The 17,316-nt window shown below is 51.8% G+C and overlaps 1 protein-coding gene across 1 annotated transcript in view; it reads right to left on the bottom strand.

The window, feature by feature from the left end:
• The window catches only part of NDUFB11 (NADH:ubiquinone oxidoreductase subunit B11), a 67,919-nt gene that overhangs the window by 30,625 nt on the left and 19,978 nt on the right, over positions 1–17,316 (bottom strand). Inside the window, exon 2 of the mRNA XM_032971346.2 lies at positions 12,840–12,964. Within this exon, the coding sequence (XP_032827237.1) occupies positions 12,840–12,964 (125 nt within the window). The remainder of the gene's footprint in view (positions 1–12,839; positions 12,965–17,316) is intronic.

Below are 17,316 nucleotides of genomic sequence, written 5' to 3'. Positions count from 1 at the left end.
GACGTGAGATCGTAAGTTCAGTCGTCATTATCGCTGCCATCATCATCGTCGTCATCCTTACCGGGTGGCTAAATTGAGCACTGCCTGGCTGGAGGTTTTCACCAGCTGCTGGGAATTCGAGAATGGTTGTCACGTATATGGGTTCCTGCCTCAGAACTTGTGCCTCGTGGCAAACCGCATAACAGCCGTGTGACCACATTTGTCACCGAGTTGCGGGAAACTGCCAACGGCCAACACAGAAGGTGAGCCAGTTCGGGGCATCTACGGTGCACAGAGCGGCAGAAGTACGGTCAAAGAAACAGCTCGTAGTGTCGCACATGGCGCGGGGGAGGCCTTCATCCAGCAGTGGATTCACAGGACCGCGAATTACAATCAGATGTCGCGCTATCATAGTAACGCTGGCGACGAGCAACTTCTGGCAGAGAGGAGGGCGGCATTCAATCCGCCCAGCCCTTGTGACCTGCAAGCGCCCTCCCCCCACACCTCACCCCCCCACCTTCCCCCCACCCCCAAGCTGCAGAGAATACGCAAATAAACGGACGGCACTTTACGGATGTCACTCACGCGGGATCCCTGCTTGCGCACAGGACGCGGAGGCCAGAAGGTTCCGTGACGCGGCAAGACACGGGCCGGCCCCCCGATAGGCTATTGATTACGGGCAACCTTTACAGTTCAATTATTCCGGAGCCGTTACCATTGCGACACAATTATATTTGGATGTCATCATCGGGACGTAAAAGGTTACCGCAAACCGCAAATAGCCCAGACGGTCCGGCTTGTCGCTTGGGATTCTCCGCCGTTCCGTGCCCTCCGCGGCTGTCCGTTATTGCCGAGCCGGTGTTGGGGGAGGGCCCCTCATCCAGCAGTGGACTGAGAGACGGGATTGCGAATGCCCATCACGACACAACACCTCGCCGAGGCCTCAGCGCACGACGCTATTATTTTGTAGCAACTCAAGTGGTCAGCCAATCGCACGAGCATCATAATTGACCTGTGAGCCAATCGCAAGATGGACGATTGAAAACAAATGCGGCTATATAGCAGATGCGCGACAGGAATTATACCACAGATTTACAAATTTAAAAGCCCCCTTATATGTCCGTTCATCTGTGTTCATTTCCAGGAGGAAGCGCTGGGTGGAGGTCACCCTTTCAAATGAGACTAACCTGGTCTCTCGAGTCCTCACCGGGCTAAATAAAATAAACTTGTACTTGACGGAGGTGGGGTTCATTATTGAATATTATTGCAAGGACTGCTCTACTTAGGAACATTCGATTTACAAACTTTCAGAGATACGAACAAACCTGTCCGTATGTCCAGTCGCCTGAGTCGTAAATGCAACCGCCGTGCAATAGGTGTTGATCGTGGCATCTACATCTGCACAACACGAAGAACCAGTGGCATCTACATCTGCAGAACACGAAGAAACAGTGGCATCTACATCTGCAGAACACAAAGAAACAGTGGCATCTACATCTGCAGAACACGAAGAAACAGTGGCATCTACATCTGCAGAACACGAAGAACCAGTGGCATCTACATCTGCAGAACACGAAGAATCAGTGGCATCTACATCTGCAGAACGTGAAGAACCAGTGGCATCTACATCTGCAGAACGTGAAGAACCAGTGGCATCTACATCTGCAGAACGTGAAGAACCAGTGGCATCTACATCTGCAGAACGTGAAGAACCAGTGGCATCTACATCTGCAGAACGTGAAGAACCAGTGGCATCTACATCTGCAGAACGTGAAGAACCAGTGGCATCTACATCTGCAGAACGTGAAGAACCAGTGGCATCTACATCTGCAGAACGTGAAGAACCAGTGGCATCTACATCTGCAGAACGTGAAGAACCAGTGGCATCTACATCTGCAGAACGTGAAGAACCAGTGGCATCTACATCTGCAGAACGTGAAGAACCAGTGGCATCTACATCTGCAGAACGTGAAGAACCAGTGGCATCTACATCTGCAGAACACGAAGAACCAGTGGCATCTACATCTGCAGAACGTGAAGAACCAGTGGCATCTACATCTGCAGAACGTGAAGAACCAGTGGCATCTACATCTGCAGAACGTGAAGAACCAGTGGCATCTACATCTGCAGAACGTGAAGAACCAGTGGCATCTACATCTGCAGAACGTGAAGAACCAGTGGCATCTACATCTGCAGAACACGAAGAACCAGTGGCATCTACATCTGCAGAACGTGAAGAACCAGTGGCATCTACATCTGCAGAACGTGAAGAACCAGTGGCATCTACATCTGCAGAACGTGAAGAACCAGTGGCATCTACATCTGCAGAACGTGAAGAACCAGTGGCATCTACATCTGCAGAACGTGAAGAACCAGTGGCATCTACATCTGCAGAACGTGAAGAACCAGTGACATCTACATCTGCAGAACGTGAAGAACCAGTGGCATCTACATCTGCAGAACGTGAAGAACCAGTGGCATCTACATCTGCAGAACACGAAGAACCAGTGGCATCTACATCTGCAGAACATGAAGAACCAGTGGCATCTACATCTGCAGAACGTGAAGAACCAGTGGCATCTACATCTGCAGAACGTGAAGAACCAGTGGCATCTACATCTGCAAAACGTGAAGAACCTGTGGCATCTACATCTGCAGAACGTGAAGAACCAATGGCATCTACATCTGCAGAACGTGAAGAACCAGTGGCATCTACATCTGCAGAACGTGAAGAACCAGTGGCATCTACATCTGCAGAACGTGAAGAACCAGTGGCATCTACATCTGCAGAACACGAAGAACCAGTGGCATCTACATCTGCAGAACATGAAGAACCAGTGGCATCTACATCTGCAGAACGTGAAGAACCAGTGGCATCTACATCTGCAGAACGTGAAGAACCAGTGGCATCTACATCTGCAGAACGTGAAGAACCTGTGGCATCTACATCTGCAGAACGTGAAGAACCAATGGCATCTACATCTGCAGAACGTGAAGAACCAGTGGCATCTACATCTGCAGAACGTGAAGAACCAGTGGCATCTACATCTGCAGAACGTGAAGAACCAGTGGCATCTACATCTGCAGAACGTGAAGAACCAGTGGCATCTACATCTGCAGAACGTGAAGAACCAGTAGCATCTACATCTGCAGAACGTGAAGAACCAGTGGCATCTACATCTGCAGAACACGAAGAACCAGTGGCATCTACATCTGCAGAACATGAAGAACCAGTGGCATCTACATCTGCAGAACGTGAAGAACCAGTGGCATCTACATCTGCAGAACGTGAAGAACCAGTGGCATCTACATCTGCAGAACACGAAGAACCAGTGGCATCTACGTTAAGAGGGGAGAGCGTGGCGTGGAGAATATCGCTTTGAAAAAGAGAAAATAAAAACCGGATGCAATGCAAAACACGAAAGGAGCATGAGGATAAAGAAGAAGCGTTTCTCGGACAGACAGGCAGGCAGAAAGTACACTTGGGTTTCTACCCGTGGTGGACGCTGCCGATGGTGGACTCCACCCACGGTGGACACTAGCTATAGTGAATTCTACCCGTGGTGGACTCTACCCATTGTGGACGTTGCCGATAGTGGACTCTACCCACGGTGGACACTAGCTATAGTGAATTCTACCCGTGGTGGACTCTACCCATGGTGGACGTTGCCGATAGTGGACTCTACCCACGGTGGACACTAGCTATAGTGAAGTCTACCCGTGGTGGACTCTACCCATTGTGGACGTTGCCGATAGTGGACTTACCCACGGTGGACACTAGCTATAGTGAATTCTACCCGTGGTGGACTCTACCCATGGTGGACGTTGCCGATAGTGGACTCTACCCACGGTGGACACTAGCTATAGTGAAGTCTACCCGTGGTGGACTCTACCCATTGTGGACGTTGCCGATAGTGGACTCTACCCACGGTGGACACTGGTTATAGTGAAGTCTACCCGAGGTGGATGCTGCCGTGGTGAACACTCGTAGCATTTTCCACCTCAAGCAATACCGATCAACCCCCACGGCTCACGGGCACATGAGGAAACCCAGCCCTGTCCTTGTAAGTAGTTGAGCTACAGTCGTCCTGTGGCCTGTAAGTAGTTGAGCTACAGTCGTCCTGCGGCCTGTAAGTAGTTGAGCTACAGTCGTCCTGTGGCCTGTAAGTAGTTGAGCTACAGTCGACCTGTGCCCTGCGAATGCACGGACAATCAGGGAGGCCACGACGCTCCATCTCCTCCTCATCCACCCCAGGTGATACTGACCAATGCCTCCCTTCCCATACCTGTCCCTCCGCGTAAATAACAAAAGCATTTTATTTCATTTGTCCAGGCAGCCATGGGAGTACCGTATCAAACATTATTTCCACGCTTAATCAGAAACAAGTTTGCCTGGCTGGCCGGCTGGCAGGACGTCTCGTCCAGAGGGGCAGATCGACGGCAACGTCCAAAGGGGGATGCGTGCGGGCCCTGTTAGTCTGAAACCAATAAACAAACTTGGGCATCTGCTCTCACGCGAGACATTTAACGAGCTCGCAGCAATTTGCTCCAGCGGCACGGTCAAATTAGCGAATCGATGGCGCGGAGAATCGTTTGTGGAAGTGAAACGCAGCCGCTCGGAGTCAACGCCATCGATCCGCGGCTCAACGACGGCACGGCCCTCACTTTATTTAAGCGGTTCAATGTTTTAAGTTAGGACGTTAAAAAAAAAAAAACAAGGTCCGTTAAAACGCTTAAGCCTCGTTTTCTCCGCGAGTGGAACACGTTGGCAGAGAAATTCCCAAAAACGTTTGAAGCAATAGCTTGCGCGGGGGGGGGGGGGGGGCGGGGAGGATTTGCAGCGGCGGACAGTGGCTCCCTCCGATCGTCTCTCCCGACCGTTCTAGCTCAATCGCGACGCGCCAGGGCCCGCCGGCGGAAACCTGAGAATTGCGGACAGCGCAATTGGCTTACCGAAAAAAAATTCCATTTTGCAAGAGTGGTTTCGTCGCCGGAGTAAAATAACATTTAAGTCCATCGACCAATAGGTTTTACGGATCAATGTTTACCCCCCCACACCACACCACACCTCTGACATTTGTTTCAACAAAGGAAACAAAACAAAAAACCCCGGGGCCGAGATTCCATTTTTTATAGGTCCCATCAATAATGCCGGCCACGAAACAATGCAATAGATATTGCGAAATTATCACGAAACAATAAACTAACAAAAAATACTGTTTTTATTTTACCGGGTAAAGGCCATTCTCTGAGCTACGTAGCTCTTTTTAAGAAGCGAACTTGAACCGTCACAAACGATGGCACAACCAAGTGGCCTCATCACGTGGAAATTTACAGCAGCCGAATACCCCGAAGGCGTGATGATGATTCTAAATGTGCAGGGGAAAAAACGGAGGACCCGGATAAAAATCCACGCGACTATTGGGAGAGAGAGAGACACGCAAACTCCAAACACACCGCAGGTGTCAGGGTCGGGATCGAACCCACGACCTCCTGTACACCAAGCGAGGGAGTTAACATCTCCTAGCCACCGTGATGATGATGATGATGAGAGAGACACGCAAACTGCAAACATACAGCAGGCGTCACAGGGTCGGGATCGAACCCACGACCTCCTGTACACTAAGCGACGTCGTTAACATCTTGCCGACATGGCACTCCATGGAGTGCCGTAGTGGAGAATATAAGGAGGTGAACAACACTTCAGACGATACGGCGCCTCCTTTCACACATTATCTGCCCCTCCATTGAATACTAAAGGTGCTTTAATGTTACTGTCCAAACGAGGCATCCCGATGTCAGATTAGTAACGTGACAGGGACCAGGTTGGGCCCCGTTATCACGTTCAGCAAGAGAATGCCGGCGATCGCGCCGCATCAGCGGATCGTGGCTAACGAACCCCAACATGAACAAACAGCGAACCCTCTTCATCAAAGTTCCGTCCGTTCAAAGGCAACGTGCATTCAACCTGTTGACCAAATCGATGGGAATTACGATTCACGTTTACGATCTCTGTTGGAAAATCCCCACATTCCCCAAAGAAATCCCCTTCAGCGTTCACAAAGTCCGGCTCGCACTTCACCACACGCCACCCCCCCCCCCCCCCCCGCTAGCGCTCACGCCACACGGCGGTCGCCTTCGAGACGTGCCACTCTCACAGCTGCCCCGTTTTCGCCAAATAAAAAACACGATTTATTTTGTTTTTGGTTGCGTGCGTGCGGTCATCGGCTCCCATCAACTCGCTGCACCTGAGAGCCCCGGGGGGGGGGGGGGGGGGGAGGGGGGTGGGGTGGGGTTTAATTCACAGTCAGCGAAAACCAGAATCTCAGCGGTAGCCACGGCGACGCCACACAAGAACGGTGCCCCCCATTCTGAAGCAAAGCCGTCTGTCAAGGCTACGCCGAGAAAGGCCCTGATCGCTTCTGAGAAGGGGGGAACAATAACAACTAAAAGGTCTGCCGGGTTGTCCCAATTACACGCTCGCGCAAATGAAGACGAGTGCCCCTTGCTTGGCCCTGCCGAGAGTTGGGGAAATCGCCGTTACCATGCGCCTATTAAGGCCAACATGCTGCAGAAAGTTTCATGGTTGAAAACGTTTGTATGCGCGGCTCGTTACACCGTTTGCTACGTCTGCGTCAATCGACGCGCTGTGCGCCCATTGCAAACCGAATGTTCTGTTTCAAAGGACCGTCATCCTGGTGAAATGCTTTAACATACATTTCAAAGACACACTAGGGGTCGATGGGGTCCACACCATGCCCAGCCACCTTTGTCTTCCCAGCGCTAACATTCACACACAGACTCGTCGAGGTCCTCACCTTGGGTTCTGACGTATTTGTCAAACGTAACCCTGGTGTGACCAGCACCGCCCCGTCACGACGATGAATCTCGCGGTCCGCTACTTTCGGGGGTTGATGGATCAGGCAAAGATCGCGGCGGAGCTGCGAGGTCGCCCCGGGCGACGGCGGGAGAAGCAAATGGGTTCTTGACCAATTGGTTTCCCTCTCACACGAGGCCGGGAATGCAGTTTTCCCCGCAGAGCTTTAAGTCCGTTGTCAATCTCGCTTGATGGTTGAGGACTCGGTCTACCGGGCCCACCGCTCTATCTCATCCATCACGGTGTGCCACACCGCGGACCACAACAACACACTCAACTCACAAGCACACTGCAGGTCGCAACAACAACAACAACAGTCGGCATTCGTCAATAATGGGTGGTGATGTCACCACGGCGTCTGTGCCAGGCCAGGTGCACTTTGAGACCATGTGAAGTGTCGAAGGGCTCGCTGGCAGGGGGTCACGGGACAGACCCAGGTGCCGTGGGTTGACCGACTTGAGATGACTGGCAGATGCACACCAGCTGTGCCCCCCTACTGTGCCCCCCTACTGTGCCAGTAGGTCACAACAACACTCTGAACCACACAACAAGCAGCAGCAGAAAGAGTTGTGCGTCTTCCCCGGCACCGCTTCACTTTGGAATTCCCTCACATCGCCTCTCATCCCAATCCCTTGAAGTAACCGTGCTCGATCCAGGGATTGCATTCACTGTTTCCGATTACACCTTCAACAATGTTGCCTGTTGCTGGCCGCTTAACATTTTTTGCTCAGCACCCGTGTAAGTAAAAGTAAAAAAATTAAGAAAAACTCTTAGGAGCGCAACCAACTTTGATTTCGCGCCAGAAGCATCCAATTGACAAGAGTGTCGTCCTCGACGCCTCCCCCCTCCCCCACCCCACTTCCCGCCGTCGTTTTCCGCGCTGGCGCGTGCCATGGCGTGGGAGACGGTCCCCGGGCCGGGTTCTTGTCGAGCGGCCGGCTCCGAAACGCGGGCGTGTCGTACCGGCGGCCTCCCGCAGCAGACGCACGCACGCACCGCCGAGCGAGCGAGCGTGGTCAAAGGTAGGGGAACCTTTGACCAAATCACGCAGCGCGAGCCCTGCCATCTCATCGGATCTCAGCAGCTGAGTAGAGATTGGGCCTTGATAGTGCTTGGATTGGGGGGGGGCGACTGGAAGGAATAAAACAGGTGCTGCGCGTACCATGCTGTGGGCAATGAAGTGCGGCTAAATCCACTGCTGTACCATACGTAAAGTTTCCTCCTATGCCTCCGCACCACGTGGGGGAGGTCGTCATCCAGCCAGCAGTGGATCGAAGAAAGGGCCGCGCACGTATGTGTAGCGACGCGAAGGCCAGACTCCGCATGGGAAGAGGGCTGCTGCTGAAGCTGCTCGAGTCTGACCGGCCGTTCAAAGACCACGGGCCAAGCTGACCGCCCGACTGGGGATTGACACGTGCGATTTTTTGCCGCTCGCCGAAACCCAAGCGCGCCGCCCGGCCCATTAAAAAACAAACTCCGCTATTCATCGGCTCTACGTTGACGACGGCGGCGACGACGGTGACATGGGGGATCGCTTTTGTCGAGCTGCCGCAACGCCCGCGGCCGCCCACCCCCCCCCCCCCTCGGCAACCCCCATTCGACGGCCTCCAAACGCCGACCCATCGGGCGGCGGTTCTCAAGTGGCACGGCGTCGCCCCCTCGGCGGCGCGGGGGCAGTCTATTAGCGGCCACTCGATGGAGGCGCGCGCGAGCGCGGGGAGGGCCGCGCGCATCACGCACGCTCACGGTCCTTCCCAAGGACAAAGCTGCGAGCGTGCGTGCCAGCGTGCGAGCGAGCGTGCGAGCGTGCCAGCAAGCGTGCGAGCGTGCGAGTGAGCGTGCGTGCGTGCGAGCCAACGCGCATTAGCAGACGGCTTCAAGTGCCGCATTCTTCTCGCGGTAACCATGAGCCCCCGTTGAGCGAGAACTGAACACGCGCGGGGCAAATTTTTTTTTACCGGCAGTAAACAAAACCGTTGTGGACCCCGTCGTGGTGCCAGGGGTGGGATCTGCGAGGCAAAGTCGACGGGGACGAGCGCATGCCCGCGTGCAGCGGCTCGACATTACTGGCACGGGACCTGGCGCGAGGAAGCACGAGTTCATTCTATACAATTGCTGGGCTTTTTTTTGTCTCGCTTACACGTTCCAATTGCATCTCAAAAAAATCGGCCGCGGGCATTTGTGTCGCGCGCGGTTTTCACACGGCAGGCTCGAGGGGGGTGGGGTGGGGGGGGACAGCAGACGGGCAGGAAGGGAGTCAGAACCGGCGTTAACGATCGTCCAAGCTCTGCGATCCTATGCTAGGGTATTTGGAAAAACTCACGGTCCGCCTTCCCATGCCATTCGCAGCCCGGCGCCTGGGCCCCTCCAGCCCCTGGGTGCCGTTGCAGTTGCACTGCATGCACACTCAATAGCGTGGAGACATTGAGTCTCTTGACATTGTTAAAAGTGTCTGCTTAAATGTCTGTCGTGTGGCGTAATGAGAGCTGTATTTCTCTTAAGAGAGTCGAGTGATGAAATACCAGCCGCCATGTTGCCGCCACTGTTAAAGCACTCGGATCCCAGTTGGGGGTTTGACTCGGCCCATCATCTCAAGAGGCAATAAAATTCGTACCGCTTTGTCGGAAATAAACAGCGGTCGAGTGGGCTCAGGAACAGCAACAAAGATGATCACCATCCCACACTGCGACGAACAGCTTAACCATACCGCTTACAGCTTGACATCATGATATACATACGGAGTATGGTTTGCCGGTTGTGTATATTGTATGCATTGCATGCAGATTTCCTATGCTGTATATATTGTATGCATTGAATACAGCTTGCTTATGCTGTACATATCGTATGCTTTGCATGCAGCTTTACCATGCTATATATTGTGTGCATTGCATGCAGATTTCCTATGCTGTATATATTGTATGCATTGAATACAGCTTGCTTATGCTGTACATATCATATGCATTGCATGCAGCTTTAACATGCTATATATATTGTATGCATTAAATGCAGCTTACCTATGCTGTGTATATCGAATGCATTGCATGTAGCGTGCTTATGCTGTGTATATCGAATGCATTGCATGTAGCTTTCTTATGCTGTGTATATCGAATGCATTGCATACAGCTTAGTTGTGCTGTGTATATCGAATGCATTGCATACAGCTTACTTGTGCTGTGTATATCGAATGCATTGCATGTAGCTTGCTTATGCTGTATATATCCAATGCATTGCATACAGCTTAGTTGTGCTGTATATCGAATGCATTGCATGTAGCTTACCTATGCTGTGCATATCGAATGCATTGCATGCAACTTACTTATGCTGTGTATATCGAATGCATTGCATGCAGCTTAGTTGTGCTGTGTATATCGAATGCAGTGCATGTAGCTTACCTATGATATGTGTATCATATACACGGCGCATTTTGATATACAAGCACGCACGTGTGTGTGTGCCCCTACAGTCTGTTAAGGCTATATGGGGGATCTTTGTGTGCGAGTGTGTGAGAGTGTGTGCATCTGCACGTATTAGTAACTTTACTTGTACCTGAATCCCCGTCGTGTTTCACGAGCCGGCAGGCGGTGGCCATGAGCCACGCTGGGAAAACAGGATGCCCGTGGTCCCGCGCGATGGCCAAAAGAACGAGCAGCCAGGCAAACAAATAAACACGACGGCTCTGACGCCTCTCGCAGGGCACGGGCCCAACCGGTGCACCAACCGCGATCGCCATCGGCTGGCGAATTCAGAATCAGAAGATGTACTGAAACCGGAGGAATCCGATGAGCTGCGAAGCTCTTTTTCACAGATGTCCAGCGTTTACAGCTCACCCCCCCCCCCCCCCCCGTTAAGGAGAGCACCGGGGGGGGGGGCCGCGGAACGAAGGGATGGTGATGGCGACCGTCAATATTAACGGCTTACCTTTTGAGCCAATGGTGCAAGGGTCAAGGCAATCCTGCTTTACGGGGGAAGCAATTTGGAGTGGCAGGAACGCCGCAGGTTCATTTGGGATACGTAGTGTGCAATGGAGGCGGCCACGATACGCGCCGCGTGAATTCTACACGTGCGGATTTTAAGTCAGCGTTTGACCTCAACAGACCTTTCACATTTGACCTGATGTGGTTGCAAACTGGGGACGGTTTCGGGAGATATTCTGGAATTCCATACCAATGTTTTGGCAAGTTATTATTATTTATATTTATTTATTCTTACTACTACGCGTGTTTACCCAGGAATGCCTCGCCGAGTCTCAAGGCTCTTTTTCAGGAGGATTCTGAAAAGTTTTCGTAGCAGATGGCAATGTTGCCAAGCTGGAAGCCCAACGGAGTAATCTCCATGTCATTTTTCAGCGTGAGAATCGTTTGGCCGCATATGCATGCGCGTACGTACGCACGTTGAAGTTCTTCCGCGCCCGTGCGTGGCCAGCCGTGCTAATCGGAGGTGCGCCCAACGGCAGCCGCAATGTGCGCGGGTTTTTTCTTTTTAGTTCGCCGTGCCGCTACCCTGGCGCCCGTCAAGGGGCAGAGAGTCTCCCGCGCCGGCGAGGGCACCAGGTTCTCGCCACGACTCTCGCCACGACTCTATGCGACAGGTCCACTCGCCTTTCCCGTGAGTGCGCGCGGGTTAAAAGCCAAAGCGTGACAGCGAAACGTTTCCATTTATCGCCGCTATCGCCTCATTCACCCACTCAACCGGCCAGCCAGCCAGCCCACGAAGAGAATCTCTTGAGAGCCGCGATCCACGCAAGGCCCACAGCGATCATTTTTGCCACTAATCACCGCATCATCGTTATTATTTTGCAGCAGCAGCAGCAGCAGCATCAGCTATGATCTATCCACTGCTGAATGAAGGAAGGCCTTTTCCATCCTGTCAGCATCCCTCCACGGTCCTGTGATGCCACACTCCGACGTGCGAACACATTCCGCCGCTCCACCTCCGCGGGTGGTCGTGCGCTAGGGCACGTTTCTCTTCCTCCTTTGGCTGCCATTCCATCACCAGTCTCACCCATCGGCCGTTTATCACCTTCTGGCGATGTGCCCTGCCCACTCGCTTTTGGCGGGGGCATGAGACGCATTCCTTTGTCGGGTGACAGTTTTGCTGAACCGATTGCAATGATACAAAAAAGCAGACTAATAATTCTAGATTTAAAGCTTTCGTGACTGCTAGGATCCATACTCTTTGGTTCTATTGGGTAAAGTCACGTAGGTAATACCTACGTGACTTTACCCAATAGAACCAAAGAGTAATACCTACGTGACTTTACCCAATAGAACCAAAGAGTACAGACTAATAATAATGATACGTCTCCTACACACATCCGTCTCTCCACATACACTTTTTGCTTTTATAAAAGTACTTCTTACACAACCCAGACAGGGGAATCTCTGCACCGGTTTGGATACGCAGCGTCTCATCAGCAGAGCCAGGCATTACAGGCAAGGACCCCTCCCATTACAGCGCAGGGTCGCCTCCAAGTCGGCCGCAAAAAAGTATAAAACGCAGAAGAAAAACTTTCGCGTGCAGAGAAGGATACGCTTCAGGGGGGACAGAGTCCACTTACTGGCGTTGTTGTTTACGACGTGAATGACGACTCTGAACCGGAGTAAACGACGGTGATGATGGTGGTGGCGGTGGCGAGGAGCACGCATTACTAAGCTCAAACTTTTAAACTTTGTTTTATTTTACCAGGTAAGGCCCCACTGAGCTAAGTAGCTCTTTTCCAGAAGCGACCTGGACACAAATGATGGCTCAACGAAGTGGCTTATCACGTGGAAATTTACAGCAGCAAAATATCCAAAACGCGTGCTGATTATAAATGTGGAGGGCAAAACAGGAGGACCCGGAGAAAAATCCACGCGAACGTGGGGAGAGAAAGACACGCAAACTCCAAATATACCGGCGTCAGGGTCGGGATCAAACTCACGACCTCCTGTACACCAGGCGAGGTAGTTAACATCTCCGAGCCACCGTGACATGGGGAACTCACTCAGGGAGGTAGTGGACGAAGATGGCGCCCAGCACGATGGCGACGGAGAGACCGGAGAAGAAGGCGAGCCTCATGTTCCACAAGTCGGCCACGGAGTCGTCGCTGAAGCCATGGTGCTCCCAGTTCTACAGCACGGCCCAGACAGAGAGAGTGAAAGACAACACGTGATCAGGAGGAAGCTGAAGCCATGGTGCTCCCAGTTCTACAGCACGGCCCAGACAGAGGGTGAGACAACGTGTGATCAAGAGGAATATGAAGCTATCGTGCTCCCAGTTCTGCCGCACGGCCCAGAGAGCGAGAGAGACAAGACATGATGGAGACAGAGCTGGTGGCGGGCAGCAGTTCGCGCACTGCGCAAATGACAACCCGAGTTTGATTCCCGGCCGTGGCTGATGTCAGCGGTGAGCGATAACGCAGCCGATCCTCTGGGAAAACCCGGCGTGGCCTTCTGGAGATAAATCACCGGTGAGCGCACGTCGTGCGATTAAACATTGATGCGGACGCGGCCGGCGTGTCCGGCAAGCCACATCCCCAACCTCATCACCGGACACAGAAGACGCTGGGCTTCAATCTCCAGGGAAGATTACAGGCAGCAACTATAAAGCGCACCCACTGCGCTAACCCCACGGCAGCAGATGCGGCTGTACTTTGTTGACGATGATGACGATGCACAAATGGAAAATTTTAAACTCTCTGGCAGTGTGCGGAGACTGTGGCCACCCAGGACAGAGCCACGGAACATGTAACGTAGACTTGATGCCCGATTCGCAAATACGACGAAGGCATCATTCACAGTGACATACTCTGCCGCTACTGACGCAATTATCTGGGGCTCATCCACCAAGAGGTAAAATTGCAGTTGCTGCCCTTACATCAACCTCAGGCATAAGAAGGATGCTAGCCTCCAGATAATACAGGCCAATCTATTTATAGATAACCCCACTGATATTTAAACAGGCGAGGTGAAGAGCATGTATGCGTGAATGAACGCACCGGAGATGGCCCATCTCAAGCAACTATTGGGGTTCGGATATTTTAATAAATCAGAAAATATATAATAATGTAAAAAAAAATGTGTTGATGAACATTGTGCAATGCATGCTCTGGACCAGTTTCGACATTCAGTGCTGAAACTGGTCTTCCTTTAACCTGGCAAGCCCTGACTCTGGTGATGAGACACCGCATGTCTGGCAGGTTTCATCAAATACTGGCAGGTATCACCGCCCCCCGCCCTCCGCCCCCCTACCTCCTGACAACTTGGCAGTCCCCTCCTGAAGAATCCACGAGACTCAGTTATGCTTTTGCTGGGTACATAAGGACGATAATAATCACGAATGAAATAAGGTCACAGCGAAAAAACCTAATGGCATTACAAAATAGCCACTATTTATTTAAAAGAGAAAGGGCCTCAAATTCTACAGCCCTCGCTGCACAAAAAGTGCTCGTCACAGTCGGTCACAGGCACGGATCAAGGAACACGTGCTATCTGCAGAGGCAGATAGATATTACTACTATCACAATGCATCTCTGTGCCATATTGGAACAAGACGCCGATTCTGATATTCGGCTGACGTCACAGCCACGTCCCTCGCGGCGGTGGTAGTGCGACTTTTGTTGCCCGTCACATTTCATTCTTGCAAACGCGCGTGTGTGCGTGCACGCGTGTTGCCTGTGCGCACACACGTGTATGTATCATTACACACAAAGTGCTTGCCACGAATGAACCACAGTACTTTGCTGATCTCGTCAAGGAATATAAAAAATCACGGGAAATCTGGTCATCCTCGCAGCGGCTTTTGGCTAGCCGTCGAACAATGATGGTCACCGCATCACACGCTTTCAAATATGCTTCTGCGGCCATCTGGAATGCTCTTCCTTACAAAATGAGGAAGCCGCTGGTGCTATGCACTTTGAAATCTAGATTGAAAACGAATTTCTTTACAACTCCTTTGCGTTTAGTTTGTGCCATCCAGCAACAACAGAGGGCAGAGGAAGGACCGCTGACAACAACGAGCGGAGCGCCTGGCGGCTAAAATGATGCAAGGTGGCAGTGGGGAGCACAGGTGGTGCATCTGCCAGTCATCTCAAGTCAGTCAACCCGCAGCACCTGGGTCGGTCCCGTGACCTCCTGCCAGCGAGCCTTCCACACTTCACGTGGCCTCAAGGTGTACCTGTAGCCTGGCACGGGCGTGTGGTGACGTCACGGCCACTCAGTGGCAAACAGCAGGTGTTGTTATTGTGACCACTATTTCTACGCTTGTTTACTCAGGAAAGCTTCACGTGCATCTCATGACATCGTTTCCAGGAGGGTCCAGTCAAAATTTTGGCAGTACAAAGTGCAGCGCCTATTGCTTTGTGTATTCAAATCGAGTCATTTTAGTGGAAATAAAATTCTAATTTGGTAATTTTTTTGCCCCATAACGCTGGCACGCAACGGCATATCCATGTGAATTACATGGCATCTGGAAATGTGCACTGTGAAGCAGAAGGCTTTGTATCTATTAGCGTTAATACATACCGCAGTATTAACCTATGCGGCAAATGTGCTACCAATTCGGCCACATCAAATGCCCGAACATTAGGAGAGGTTGTGGTGAAAGCACTGCAACTCTGTTACCCAGTCATCTACTCGGTGAAATTCCTAACCCGGACTGGCCCTCACTGAAGTCTACTCAGCCTATGGTGGGACTCCGATGCGGTGTGGCTTCATTCACGGACGTTCGCTATTTTGAATTCCCCCCGACATTCCAATTGCGAGCCGCGAGCTCTAAGGAAAAATAAAAGTTATTTTTGGGGTTTGACCGCGTAAATATTAATGCGTTGTTAAACCCGCCGCCATCCGACGCAACCAATGAGCAAGCATTGGCGGAGCCAGGATTTTCAGGTAGGGGGGGGGGCAACCCTTCCAGCAATTAAAAATGATAGAGGAGTTGTTAGTAAGTAAGGAGTTGTTAGTAAGTAAGGAGTTGTTAGTAAGGAGTTGTTAGTAAGTAAGGAGTTGTTAGTGAGTAAGGAGTTAGTGAGTAAGGAGTTGTTAGTAAGTAAGGAGTTGTTAGTAAGTAAGGAGTTAGTAAGTAAGGAGTTAGTGAGTAAGGAGTTGTTAGAAAGTAAGGAGTTGTTAGTAAGTAAGGACTTGTCCCTTGCTTTTTATTCGACGCGTGTGCGGCGATGGCGCAGCCATCGATCGAGGGTCGAATTCGAACCGCGTTGTGTGATCGGCACCGCGCTCGCTGAAGGTGTCGATGCCTTCAGGGAAGTCGTAGACTCTATACGCAACTGCGCACAATTCTGTGAGTCACTTATAACTGCTTTGCCATTAATTATTGCCATTTATGGACTCAGACTATTGTCCTATCATCTCACAGAGTCCCTGGCACGTAATAATATGCTGCACAGTGGCAGTGGGAGTTGCAAAATGCCGATTTATTACGATCGAAAATAGGGATTTTGATCGGATCATTGGGGGGGCACGTGCCACCCCAGCCCCCCCCCCCCCCCCCCCCCCCCCCCACTGGCTCTGCCAGTGTGAGTAAGGCTTGTCACGTAAACAAAACATGGCAATTTAGTCACTAGTTCAGTATACCGGTGTGTCAAAGAGTAAACCCATAACATTTACAATTTCAGTGTGATATTTGCGCTGGTTATTAAAAAAACAATTTCATCGGGCGAATTAGAATAAGAATCTTTCTTTATGCTGGAGGAATCCTATGAACCGTAACGCTCTCATTTTACAGATGTCCGGTCCATTTGGTTTAACCGGGCGAGAAACTCAAGAGACCAGGGATGAGTCTCTCGCGTTCACAGCACCACGCGGACTCGAGGGGGGGGGGAGGGGGGTAGGAGAAGCCGTGGAATGACACACGCAACCGACAACTCGACTAGCAGCCCCACGCACTGCTAAGTGACGCAACCCTGGCAACCGCTCACGCGCGCCGTAGCGTAGGAACCGCATGCAGAAACCAATCGCGCCACGTGCGCCGACCGACGGCCAAGTGCAATCCAATTGGAAATCGTACAAAGACGCACCCCCACTGGTCTGTTCCGATGCGGTTTTATTTTTTTGAGGGTGGGCTGGCTGGGTGGCCCGGGTGGGCCGGGCGAGCGGCGGGCGGGGGGGGGGGTTTATTGAGTGTGCGTCATTTGCTCAACGACAAGAATTCTCCGCGGCTATGTTAATTGGAGGCATTTAAAAATAGCGGGGGAAAAAGCTGGAGGTGAAAATATAGCGGGCCACCGTCTCTCGCGAACACTTCTCTTTGCCCGCGCACCGGCGGCCTCGAAGCCGCAATCCGGACCGCGCTGACGTCAATCGGAATGCTGCGCGGCATTCATCGTCTCCCAAAGCTCGGGCGGTGGTGCGGTCGCTCCGCATTTTGAATTCTGAAACAACGTTGTCGTCCCCTTCATATATAGATATATATAAAACAGGATTATTTTTGTATTCACGGCTTCAAGTAAAGTTTTTTTGTCATCCACT

This window comes from Petromyzon marinus, chromosome 46, assembly GCF_048934315.1.
Source record: "Petromyzon marinus isolate PM22_M1 ecotype Great Lakes invasive population chromosome 46, UKy_Petmar_22M1.pri1.0, whole genome shotgun sequence".
NCBI lineage: Eukaryota > Metazoa > Chordata > Hyperoartia > Petromyzontiformes > Petromyzontidae > Petromyzon > Petromyzon marinus.
The sequence above is the reverse complement of the archived record's forward strand: the minus strand, read 5'-3'. Positions and strand labels throughout refer to the sequence as shown.